Here is an 11,702-nt window from a genome sequence, read left to right as displayed (position 1 = left end):
TATGGAAGCCTATTGGGCCCTAAAATAACATCAGAATATAAAATTTTTTAGGGCACAATTTATTGGTCTATCCAGTTCAGTGTGAGCGATGCGAGCACAAGCAGGCTAACCTATTATGTCTAATATGTATTCAATTGCCTCAGCGATCACCAGCTATTGCCAAGTTGAACGCAAGTGGCGTAATGTGTCTAGAAAAGAACACGTCATTCACACGATTAGCCCAACTACTATTTCGGTACCATGGCGCAACCACAAGAGTAATTTTGCACGTGTGCAACTCGCTCCAATTGCTAGAGCCCGTATATCCTCGTTCCTTTCATTTCGCTATTAACAAGGAAACAAATCAACCGAATTGACTTCCATGCAGCTAATTACTTGAACAAATAATAGAAAACACGCTCTTAAATAGTGAATTTCTTACTTTAAGTCAGACAAACGACACGAAACGTTTCAACGCTGTAAGATCAAGATGGCGAGAGAAAACCAAAAATCGGAAACCGGAAACAGTCAGCTTTGGTGGGAATGTCGTCATCATAAATGTGTGTGCATATACTATAGATATATCATGCAAAAACTCTTATTTTATATCATCAATATATTATTATTATTATTATATAACAAATTATACAAGTTTGTATTTTATTCTCATGACTCATGTGGCCCAAAACTTTAATCTTCATCACCAGGTAGCAGCACGGTGCAAAACTCCGAGGTCGCGTCTTTTTCAGTTGTTTGCTGTTTAGTTCATTGTTATATTTAGTTTAGTTCACTAGCTCTGTAGGTATAAAATTATGTCTCACAAACCTGCTGCCGTGAGACGCTCTTCCAGAAGAATAAAACGGCCAAGAGAAGAAGAGCAATCTTTGATAAAACCTTCGAAACATTTCCAATACGAGCCTGGTACCTACGCCAGCGTTAAAGTTAAACCTTGTTTCATGCGCCTCGAGAAACTACAGCTACCGAATGGAACTGTAGACCCGAGACGCACTACGCGTAAGCGCAGACCCCCACGGCGCCTGGTCGAAGACTCTGACGATGGACATTGGCAAAAAACTTGCACTACCTCTGACGAAACCGGCGTTGATGACAATGATGTGATCACAGAGCCTGTGAGTGTGAACAGCATCGGAGTGAAGAAGCGGCAGGCATCGTCAAGCGCAGTGAACAGGGGAAGTGCGCCTGTGGTACGCGCAAGCAGGCTATTTGCAAAGCCCTTCACGAGAAACCGCGCGGTGTCTCGCCACAAAGTCAAGTTGACTGACGCCGCCGAGAAATTCGACAAGTCTCCTGAGCGCACCTCACGTGAATGTGATGTCAGCAGTGTAGGCGTGACCGAGCCGGATGTTCCCGCGACGTCCCACAAGTGCAAAGAATGTCCGGCCTCCTACTTGCAGATTAAAGACCTAACAATTCATGAGCGCAGCCACCGGCCGGAAGCAGATAAGCCTTTCAAATGCGATGAATGCAGCAGGGCATTCTGGGTTCCCTCACGTCTGCGCTACCACCAGAGGGCGCACAATGGAGAACGACCGTACAAATGCAAGGTGTGTGGCGCCACCTTCTCACAGGCGAGTACGCTACATCGCCACGAGGTGAAGCACACAGACGTCTGGCCGTACAAGTGTTCGGAGTGCGTGTCGACGTTTCAGTATCCGCTCTCCCTGCAGAAGCACATCCGCACGCACACAGGGTCGCGACCTTACAAGTGCGACAACTGCGGCATGGCTCTAAAGACCATAGAGCAACTGCGCAACCACAGTCGGCAACACCAGGGGGCGCTGCCGTTCAAGTGCACGGCGCTTGGCTGCCGCGCGGCATTCCGTCTCACGCAGTTTCTCACCGTCCACCAGCGGACGCACGTCGTGCAGAAGCCGTACCGCTGCGAGGTGTGCAAGCAGGCGTTCAGCGAGGCACGCCGTCTCAAGGTGCACCGCAGCGTGCACGACAACGCCCGCGTCTACAAGCTGCGCGCCCACGTGAAGTGCGGTGAGCGACCGTACGCGTGCGACGCCTGCGAGGAGTCGTTCACGACGAGCGTCGCCGTCGCGCGGCACAAGAAGACGCGTCACGCGCGCTACCGCTGCGAGCAGTGCGGCAAGACGTACACGCACGCGAAGACGTACGCGCGGCACATGCGCGAGCACGTCGTCGGTCGGCCGTTCAAGTGCGCGCGCTGCGACAAGAGCTTCCCGATCGAGTCGTGTCTGCGCAAGCACGAGGTGGTGCACTCGCTCGCGCGGCCGCACCGCTGCGACACGTGCGGCCGCACGTTCACCCGCCTGTACGACCTGCGCACGCACCGGCTGCTGCACTCGGGCGAGAAACCGTTTGGCTGCGACGTGTGCAGCGCCACCTTCAGGCTGCCGGCATACTTGAAGAATCACCAGCTGACGCACAGCGGTGAGCGGAAGCACCGCTGCGATGCGTGCGGGTCGGCGTTTGCCCGGGCCGAGCATCTGCGCAAACACATGAAGACGCACGAGACGCGCGCGGGCGAGTACCACAAGTGCGACCTGTGCGGCGCGAAATTTGGAGTCTACGCGTCGCTGCGCCGGCATCAACGAAGCCATCGCAGGAAGTGACCTCCGTGCGACCTCTGGATTCAGAATCTACTCGTCACTGCACACCACCACCAGCAGCAGCAAAGTCATTGCAGGAAGTGACCTCCGTGTGACCTCTGCATTCAGAATCTACTCGCCACTGCACACCACCACCAGCAGCAGCAAAGTCATCGCAGGAAGTGACCTCCGTGCGACCTCTGCATTCAGAATCTACTCGTCACTGCACACCACCAACAGCAGCAAAGGCATTGTAGGAAGTGACCTCCGTGTATTCTTATATTTCAGTATTTGTGAGGCGAACCGTTCCCAAATGCTGTTTGACCAGACCAAGCAATAATGACCAGGCCTGGTATTGATAGTCAAACAAATAGTTTATTTTCTATTATTGATAAGCTTTGGTGGTTTAAATGTAGCATGTACAACGAAAGCTGTCAATCTGTTAAATCATTGAACTCATGATTAAATGAATATTTCTAAAGAAGTAAATGAAAACACATATTACATCTAGATGGTTTTCTGCCCTATACCGAAATTGCATAGTAAGAGTAATATGTGTAATCCCTTTACAATTACTTTCAAATTTGCCATTATTGATATAATTAGACAATGCTACATAAAAATGGTAATAGCTGCTGTCAACGACAGAAATTGATTAAGTATATTTTAAATGTTGTATATGAAATTTATACATGAACTATTATGCATTTATATTTTTTCCTAATATGAAATCTATTCAGGAAATGTAAGAGTTTTAACCACATGTAACAAAGAGCTTGGCAGATAAATTGTAATTTGACTTTAATGATTGTTTAATGATTAACTGATATTAGATGTTCATTGGTAACAGGTTGTTGAAGATCATATATTAATATACAAATACGTTAGTAGTAATGAACTGCAATATTTAAGTATATTTTAAATGTTGTATATGAAATTTATACATGAACTATTATGCATTTATATTTTTTCCTAATATGAAATCTATTCAGGAAATGTAAGAGTTTTAACCACATGTAACAAAGAGCATGGCAGATAAATTGTAATCGGACTTTAATGATTAACTGATATTAGATGTTCATTGGTAACAGGTTGTTGAAGATCATATATTAATATACAAATACGTTAGTAGTAAATTGACAGCATAACTTCGACTATATAGGAGTAGATGTACTTAGAAATGTAGATGAACATTGAAATCATGATCAATGCCAACAATAAATTACTGTTAACGGAAATATGTTTCTCATGTCTCGTGATTTTTCATTTCCACACGTTTCTGTGCGATAAATGCTTGTTCAGTGATAGTATTGACTACAAAGTAGTTGCATGACATTTGCCTGGCATGTGTGCATGTATTCCAAGTTGTTTACTAAACAAACAACTACTATAGCAAAGAGTTAAGGCCGGAATTCAGGTTATCAAGTCATAAAACATCTTTATTGCAGCATAATGCATATATGCATCAACTTCAAATACAGTTCAGTTTTGTAGATGTGTTTCTCAAACCACCAGCCCTCTCTCCAAACAGATGTGAATATTGCCATCAAACCCACGGAACATTATATATAGTACTAGTAGTTCAGCAATAAGGAACTCAGTTGCCAAGAATGCAACAGTAGAACTGCACTGTGTGACGGGCAGGATACGGGCCGAATACGGCAGTATTATCTTGAAACTACATAAACCGCTATTACCTCAACTATACATGTATTCAAGAGCGTATGAAGTCTATACTCAATACGCTCTTCATGTATTTGTATCTCAGTTATTCACGTTACGAGTCTAGTGCAAATAGCTGTAAGTGCCGCTGATAGATGCTTTAATGTTACAATTTTTGTCTTTTTCTCGTCTACTACAGACTAGAAAAGCCGAAATTAGAAAAGGTATCTGTCTGTGCCGACACTTATCAATAGAATGGGAATAGCTGTTTGGGTATTTATTTCTTGTTTTCTCTAAGCACGTTCCACAACAGGCAGCATAGTCAACTACACAGTAACAATTTTTCATGCCAAGTGGTTCCAGTTTTCTAGGGCAATCGTTAACAGTAACAAACCAACAATCAAGAATACGCATTCTACCACGTTTTACCACCAAATCCTCCATTTCACCACTACCGTTCAGCCCCACATCAGTTAACTGCCTACGAATGATATCAAGATCTGGTTGATTCCATGAATGTGGCAGTTAAAAATATCGTTCACTTCTTTTAACATGTACTGGTCTATAATTCTGGTTGGACAACGTTCGTAGCACCAGCTTTTTTCTTCAAGTACCTGCAAAATCTGCGACTAACATGTTTGTTAGACCTTAGTGGACCTAGTATCGTCTCCAGCCTTCAACACCCAACATGGAGTTTACCGAAACGCTTGTAAGAAAACTAAACTTTCATTCACAATAACAACAAACAACTTCATACAGATTTAATTCCAAATAATTTAGAACCGTTAAAGCTCCTTGGCGCATTTATTTACACTTTGTGAAAACATACTGCCCGTATGAGAAACAATCATCATGTCAAAGACAAACTTACCGATTTGAAAGTAATTTGAAGCATGTTTAATCGAAATATATTTACATGTATAATATGAGACACATTTAAAGATTGGTTCCAAGTCATTTCTAATGTTGAAAAAGCGATAAACTCATCGAATGAATTTTATATAGCTAACCCCTCCGTAATATACACAATAAGCCCTAGCTTGTAATTTACAGACGACACACATCCATTGGCAGAGACGTTCATTTGTTTCAAGAGCAACGCGACCCACTCATACACCTCACTGCACTTCGCTTTTAAATGGGTGAATATCACCATTCAGGGGTGGTCACAAATGCTTACTCTGTAACAGGTGGAACATTATACTTACATCTCATCTAATAATGCTATTTAATAGCTGGTGGCTTACAACTGCAACAGAGCAAGTCCACGCAATGCCTAACACCTACTCCTACCTCTGAAAAGCATTATATACACATCATTTGTAATAATTTAATAAAGCTACACGTACTTACCGACACAGCTATGCACTTTCTCCAACCTACTTCCCCCCAATTAAATGAAAGAGCACGCAAAAAAGGTTTAGCAACGATACAGCAGCCTGGCAGCTGAGACGAGCGAAAGGACATAAGGTTCGACTATATCAATGCGAGATTTTGAAAATTTTGTTTCCCATCACACACACACACGTCATCGTTGTTCCTTTCAGTTGCGCTCTCTCTCTTGCCTTTCGGCTACTACCTATATGGTGTAATGAGTAGCATAACAAACAGAGCACTCAACCAGTCACAAACAGATGTAAAAAAAGTTGATATACGACTAAATGGGCGCATTCTACATGTTCTCTCGATACGTATTACATGTTATTGGCAATAGTTTTGAATAAACGACAGCAAAAGCAACTAAAACCGGTGCAGATTTTTACGAAATCATAACTTTCCGTCTCTCACAGAGTAACAACAGTGGACAAGATGACATCGCGAGCGAATCGTTGTGGAACCATGCAGACGGGCATAATCAACCAACCAATAAATGCGACGTATGAGCACTAGGGGGGTACCGGGGTGAAAATGCTTGAAAGACCAGCACCGATGCTGCCACACAGGCACAGCAGTTTTACAGCCTCCCGAGACACGACCAGCCGCATGCCATGATCCTAACAACAACAACGGCACCTTACACTTCTAGAACAGTTCATTCGCCCTGCAGCAAACTTGCATTACCAATGCACAGCCGCAGCGACATCACCACCCAACGCACCCATGACGACCACTACCGCAACGTCCCGATGCCTCGATGGCGGCCATAGCCATGACATCTGCTGGTCTCCATGGTGACTGTCACTGGATGGCCAGCGGTCTCCGTGGCGACCGTTGCCGGGACGACCGGTTTAGCTGCTCGACACTGCGATGGATTTGTCGAGTGCAACGTCCATGAGTGACTGGGAAGATTGCACGGTACGGAAGCAGCTGTAGCAGACGCGAACAGGATAGGGAAGCTGTTCACTCGGCAACGCCATCCGGTAGTTAGTGCATTCATCACAGAAAATCTTTCCGCAGTTCCTGTGCAACAGCAAAAGCAACAAGGTTATACCAGTTGTTGATATATACAATGTTATACCAAGATTATACGGGGGGTATATAAACCATAGAATATATATAGATACAACGGAACCCTGATTTTACGCACCCCGATTTAATGCGAAATCGAATATAACGTGATGAGTCGTTGGACCCCTTTTTTTTGCTCTTATATAGCCACGTATATATAACCCCGATTTAGTGCGACCCCGCTTTTTTCGCGATGACATTTTATGGACCCCAACCATCGCATTATAACAAAGCTACACTGTATGTATGTATATAGTATATGTAGTATACGTAACATATATAATGCATATCTGCTAGATATTAGAGATGGTCATCAATGCATGCTGATCTAGCTTTAAATGCTACATGCAATGCAGACCTTGTGTTTTAAGGTGCGCGATCGCGCTCGCGCGCCATCGCGCGCCACGATTGATCACGAGAAGTGCGAAAAAACGCGCACCTAAGCATTATCAAAACGCACACCTTTTTTCTTTTCTTTTTTTCGTGTTTTATTTTTCATTAATTCAACTTATAAACTCGAAGATAAACGCAAATGGTTGTAAACATCACAGACATTGCCGGAAGTCGGTTCACATGTTTATATCGACAGTCGCAAAGCGCTCTAGAATGACGAATGTGATTGGTTGTATTTTTAGATAAAGTTTTAATAGTCTACTTTGAAAAATTGAGTGTTGTTCCTTTTTGACTAAACATGCTACATGTGTGATTCAAGTTATCCACATGTCCAAGAACTGATATTTTGTTAGATGAAAAAAAAATCACCTAAAAAATGTCAAAATTAATAGTACAAATGCAGAGCTAATTTTTAGCCCAAAATGCTGGAAATGGCATTTCATGAAGTCTAGTTTTAAAATTTTTTCCGGGGGGGCATGCCACCGAACACCCCTAGTTTGCCTCGTGACCTGCGGGCACTCCGATGCAAATCACACCCCTCGGCGAGCCAAGGTGTGCGATTTTTCACTCGCCTGCTTCTTCCAAAACACAAGGACTGCAATGCAATGGATGCACATCCTTTAACACCCTGAGGTAGATTATTACAAACTGATATTTTGTTGACCCTGAATACGAAAGAATAGAGTAAGGTCGTTCTAGATAGAAGCTCGGATGATCACTTAAACAGTTATTTGCTTTCCTAACTGAACATGTCAGTAGTTACTTACTAACTACAGTGACTTAATCTAGCGTGCGGTGCGCGACAACGCACCAGCAACGATCGTGAGATAGCTGGGCCATGCTACGGCTGGTACCTGCAGTGGTGCTTGCGGCGGACGACGCTGAAACCAGCCTCGCAGCCCAGGCAGCGTGCGGCGGCGTGGTCCGGCATCCACAGCGTCATGTCGGCGTCGCGGCCCTCCACATGCTCCCAGCTGAGGTCAGACGTGCCGCTGCGGCCGCCCAGCGACTGCTGCTCAACACCGCTCTCCGTCGACTCCGGTAGCGACCCCTGGAGCGGGAAATGAGCAGCTGCAGGCATGACGGTCGCGTTACGTGCGAGAATGACGTTTGTGATCGGACCATATCGTTTTCGGCGCAACGTTGTTAGGTTAGAGATGATCGGCTTTCACCTATGACGTAAGTTCTTCGCATTATTTTTGTGGTGATTACGGCCGATTGTAGCGCACGCGCACACATACACGCACGCACACACATACACGCACGCACGCACGCACGCACGCACTACTACACGCACATGCTACAGAAGGTACTAACTAGTGGTGGAGCATCCAGTAGATGCCGCAGGCTCCAGTGCTGATGACAATAGCAGCCGCCGTGCCTGCGTGGCTCATGCCGCGGAAATCCATGCGGGACTGACCTAGGGGATGAGCCTGGGAGCAACATAGAGACAGGTAAGGGGGAGGAGGGGGATGTGGAAGCAACAAAACGCAAACACTTGGAAAATGAGGACGGAAGATCTATGAAAGAAACACGGGTCGTGACGCACGTCGCAGACAAACAATCTCAGCACGTGTTCGCTCGGTGGAATCGCTGAATAAGATCCGGGTAGGGAAGCCGCTCGGTTCAAACTCTAAACGATTACCGATTCGTCGTAGTAATCGACGGCGTTGGTTGCATACTGGCAGCACTGCCTGCACATCTGTCGGATCAGAAGGTTCTGTGTTTCATGAAGCTCCCTCTGCAGTGCATCGATGCGTGCCTGCGACAAACAAACACCAATAAAAAACACATGAACGCTGTACGAGACGTATGTCTGATATCCTCGTGAATGGTAAAATTCATGACTGCTAACTAAGTCAGGAAAGCATACATATAACATGATTTCAAAGTAAGCAATTCGAACAGTCTGCCAGTCTGGCATAAAGTTATAAAGATTCTGTACTAGCCTTGAACCACTTACGCCACACAATGAGATGCACTTTTGTCTGGTGGCACCGATTTTGCTATTTTATATACCGTAACAGAACAAACTCGTGGGAATTTCTATACGGAAAAATTTAGCAATATGTTCGCCAATAGGTGAGACCTAATTAGTCTACATTTTTGTATTTATCTGAAAGACAATTTTAAAACTACTTTACACTGACTAACCAATTATACATAGATATTATATAGCATGGGTTTTGGCACTAGTTGTGTCATAGACAACTTCTGTATCGTGAGAAGTGATGCTATGGCACAAGCTTTGCTATAATGGGAAGTATTTTACAGTCACTCGTGAATAATCAAAACCAGGAAAGTGAAACATGCGCAGTGTCAATGGTTTAGTGAATTACCACATTTAGTACTAGCACCCATGCGCATACACCAACACAAGATCTCTATACTGCCAATTGCTATGCTTTAGAAATGCCGCTTGCAAACCATTCCACAAGAGTAAATACTATAACAGCATCTATACATTCCACAAGAGTAAATACTATATCTGATCAGCATGTATACATGCCGTGCCAATGCCAAATAATCATTGAATGCAAATCATCAGTCCAACTTCCTTATTAGTATTGCAATACTGAGCACGATAAATGGACAGCCACGCTCATTTGCACATGTATGTCACATGTAGTTCGTGGAAAAGTAACAAGAGCCGCAGAGCGTCTGGGCTCATCTGAGGTCTGTTGCTACGGTTATAAACGTAACATTTAAGTTGTGCGTAGTGACACCTTTGTTAGGCCACATGCGATATGCAGATACGCGGGACGCAGGGACGGTCTCGCTCGTTCGTACTCATCATTTCAGGCAACTAAGAGCTTTCTGCATATCTGAGCATTAACCCGCCGAACCAGAGTTGGTTGATAAAATCGGTGCCTGAAAACTAAATATTCGTTTATATGGTTTGCATTGTTGACACAGGGAGCTCCAACGCGATCGTCTTCACTCACGAGCGTACTAAAATTTCGAACAAAACAAAAATACTAAAAAAAGGCAAAACGTTCACATTGGCCTACACCTAACTACCTCCTAACTTTTGTTGTTGTTCTGTTTTTAATAGAGGTTAGGGTTTCACAATGCACAGAGCAACTAGCAACAGAAAAACCATAGTGGTAGTTCTAGGCACGCCGCATGGTTGAATTCAAGTCAAGGCGCGATGCGTGAGTGTATGTTCAAAGGGGTCAAAGAATGCAAAGGAGTCAGCTGACAGAATGCAGATCATTGGTGAGTCACGCGGCGTCGTATATTGCGGACTCTTGGCCCGTAAATAATATTGTCTGTTTGATGAAAACATAATTTCTGCAGTTGCTACGCGACAATTATAACAAAGCGCAGCATTGACCTATCACTCCCTGGGTAGTTACTATCAACTTTAATGAGATTGTTGTTGGTATCGAGTGATTTTAACCGTAGAATACAGTCCCGTTCAGATGAGCCACAGACCTCATGCGGCTCTTGTCACTTATCCACGTAAAATGCTCTTAACCATACAGAATCTCATATATAACTCATACTGCATTAGTCTCCTCAAGTAAGATGTGACATACATGATGCAAGATGAGTCGTGCTGCGTGCCATTTATCGTGCTCAGATCTGAGCATACGTTAAAGTCATAGGACAAAGTTGGCACGCGGCGTTGCGATTCATGGAGTTTACTTCTGGCATTGGCACGCACATGTATACATGAGTTGATCAGAGTGATTGAGTGTATGTGGTATACTTTTCCTCATGTGCGAATGTAATGAGTACAGAATGCCTCGTTATGTAAGCGGTCTTCCCTTTGCTGAGCAACAGGACATCTGTGACGTGTTTTGAGCCCAAGCGGCCAGCTTTTCCTCGCATAACTCACAGATACGGCCCCACCCATCTTGCGCCTAAGTAAAATGACGTGATTTTATGGATTGTGTGTGTATGCGCGATCCCCGTTGCTAGGTTACTAAATGCGGTAACCTACGTCCCCCGAGATATAGTAGACCACCATCCACTGGTCGTGCGAGCGCGCAGGTTAAGGTTATGATCTTAGTAGCTCTAATCTCGTGTATTGGAGCGAGATGCAATGGACTGTGAGTCCGCGACGGAACGAGTGCATGCGCTTCTTAGACAAGCTGCATCTGACTATGTCAGATGAGCTAAAAAAAATGCAAGAAGTGAGCTTTATAGACAGGTGCTGGTTCTACAGAGGTGGACATTACACCGGTTCAAACTGCTGCATGTTATGTTACTAAGAGCGTATTTTAAAGTATAAGAGCATGCAACGGTGAAATGCAACAACCATGTTGTAGTTACAGTGGAATTAGTAAACTTTACCCGTTTTATTTTGACAATTCTTTGCGGTATTATTATTCAGCTGTCCTACCTTGTTAATATAAAACAAACCGCTTGTCCCTACAATGTCCCTACGCTGAGATATTAAGCGACAAAAATCTAGTATTTTGGCGAAAATCTCGAGTTGGCTGCTAGCTGAAGAATTGTCAAAATAAAACGGAGTTTAGTAATTAGTCACTAATAGCTAACACCAGTCTGCGAAATTAACCACTGGCCCGGTATCCGAGGCCAGTAAATTTTCCGTGAGGCCAATGAAACTGGTAAATGTACAAGCCTGATGGGCCAGTGGAAAAAAATGGAGTAAATGGTCTATTAATGATA

At 44.3% G+C, this 11,702-nt stretch overlaps 3 protein-coding genes across 4 annotated transcripts in view; 1 reads left to right on the top strand and 2 right to left on the bottom strand.

The window, feature by feature from the left end:
• Positions 1 to 509, bottom strand: part of LOC106806548 (60S acidic ribosomal protein P2-like) — an 11,028-nt gene extending 10,519 nt beyond the window's left edge. Inside the window, 1 exon segment of the mRNA XM_014808524.1 lies at positions 422 to 509. The gene's annotated coding sequence lies outside the window, so the exon portion shown is untranslated.
• A 101-nt stretch (positions 510 to 610) lies between these two features.
• Positions 611 to 3,796, top strand: LOC106806546 (zinc finger protein 708-like). The gene has a single exon (XM_014808522.1). The coding sequence runs from the start codon at positions 792 to 794 to the stop codon at positions 2,580 to 2,582; it is 1,791 nt and encodes a 596-aa protein (XP_014664008.1). The 5' UTR covers positions 611 to 791; the 3' UTR covers positions 2,583 to 3,796.
• A 174-nt stretch (positions 3,797 to 3,970) lies between these two features.
• Positions 3,971 to 11,702, bottom strand: part of LOC106806545 (myotubularin-related protein 3-like) — a 12,615-nt gene continuing 4,883 nt past the window's right edge. Inside the window, exons 7-9 of one of the 2 annotated variants that reach the window (XM_014808520.1) lie at positions 8,707 to 8,823; positions 7,916 to 8,112; positions 3,971 to 6,620 (exon numbers count right to left, since the gene is read on the bottom strand). In XM_014808520.1, coding sequence (XP_014664006.1) covers positions 6,449 to 6,620; positions 7,916 to 8,112; positions 8,707 to 8,823 — 486 coding nt within the window. In that variant the 3' untranslated portion in view covers positions 3,971 to 6,448. Of the gene's footprint in view, positions 6,621 to 7,915; positions 8,234 to 8,706; positions 8,824 to 11,702 lie in introns of those variants that run through there. The other variant, XM_014808521.1, reaches the window with a different exon arrangement.

Source organism: Priapulus caudatus, unplaced genomic scaffold, assembly GCF_000485595.1.
Source record: "Priapulus caudatus unplaced genomic scaffold, Priapulus_caudatus-5.0.1 Scaffold167, whole genome shotgun sequence".
Taxonomy (NCBI): Eukaryota; Metazoa; Priapulida; class Priapulimorpha; order Priapulimorphida; family Priapulidae; genus Priapulus; species Priapulus caudatus.
Note: the sequence above shows the minus strand (reverse complement) of the source record. Positions and strands in the feature narration are given on the sequence as shown.

Coding starts and splice junctions, on each gene's coding strand:
- LOC106806546 (XM_014808522.1), top strand. CDS start 792: ATGTCTCACAAACCTGCTGCCGTGAGACGCTCTTCCAGAAGAATAAAA.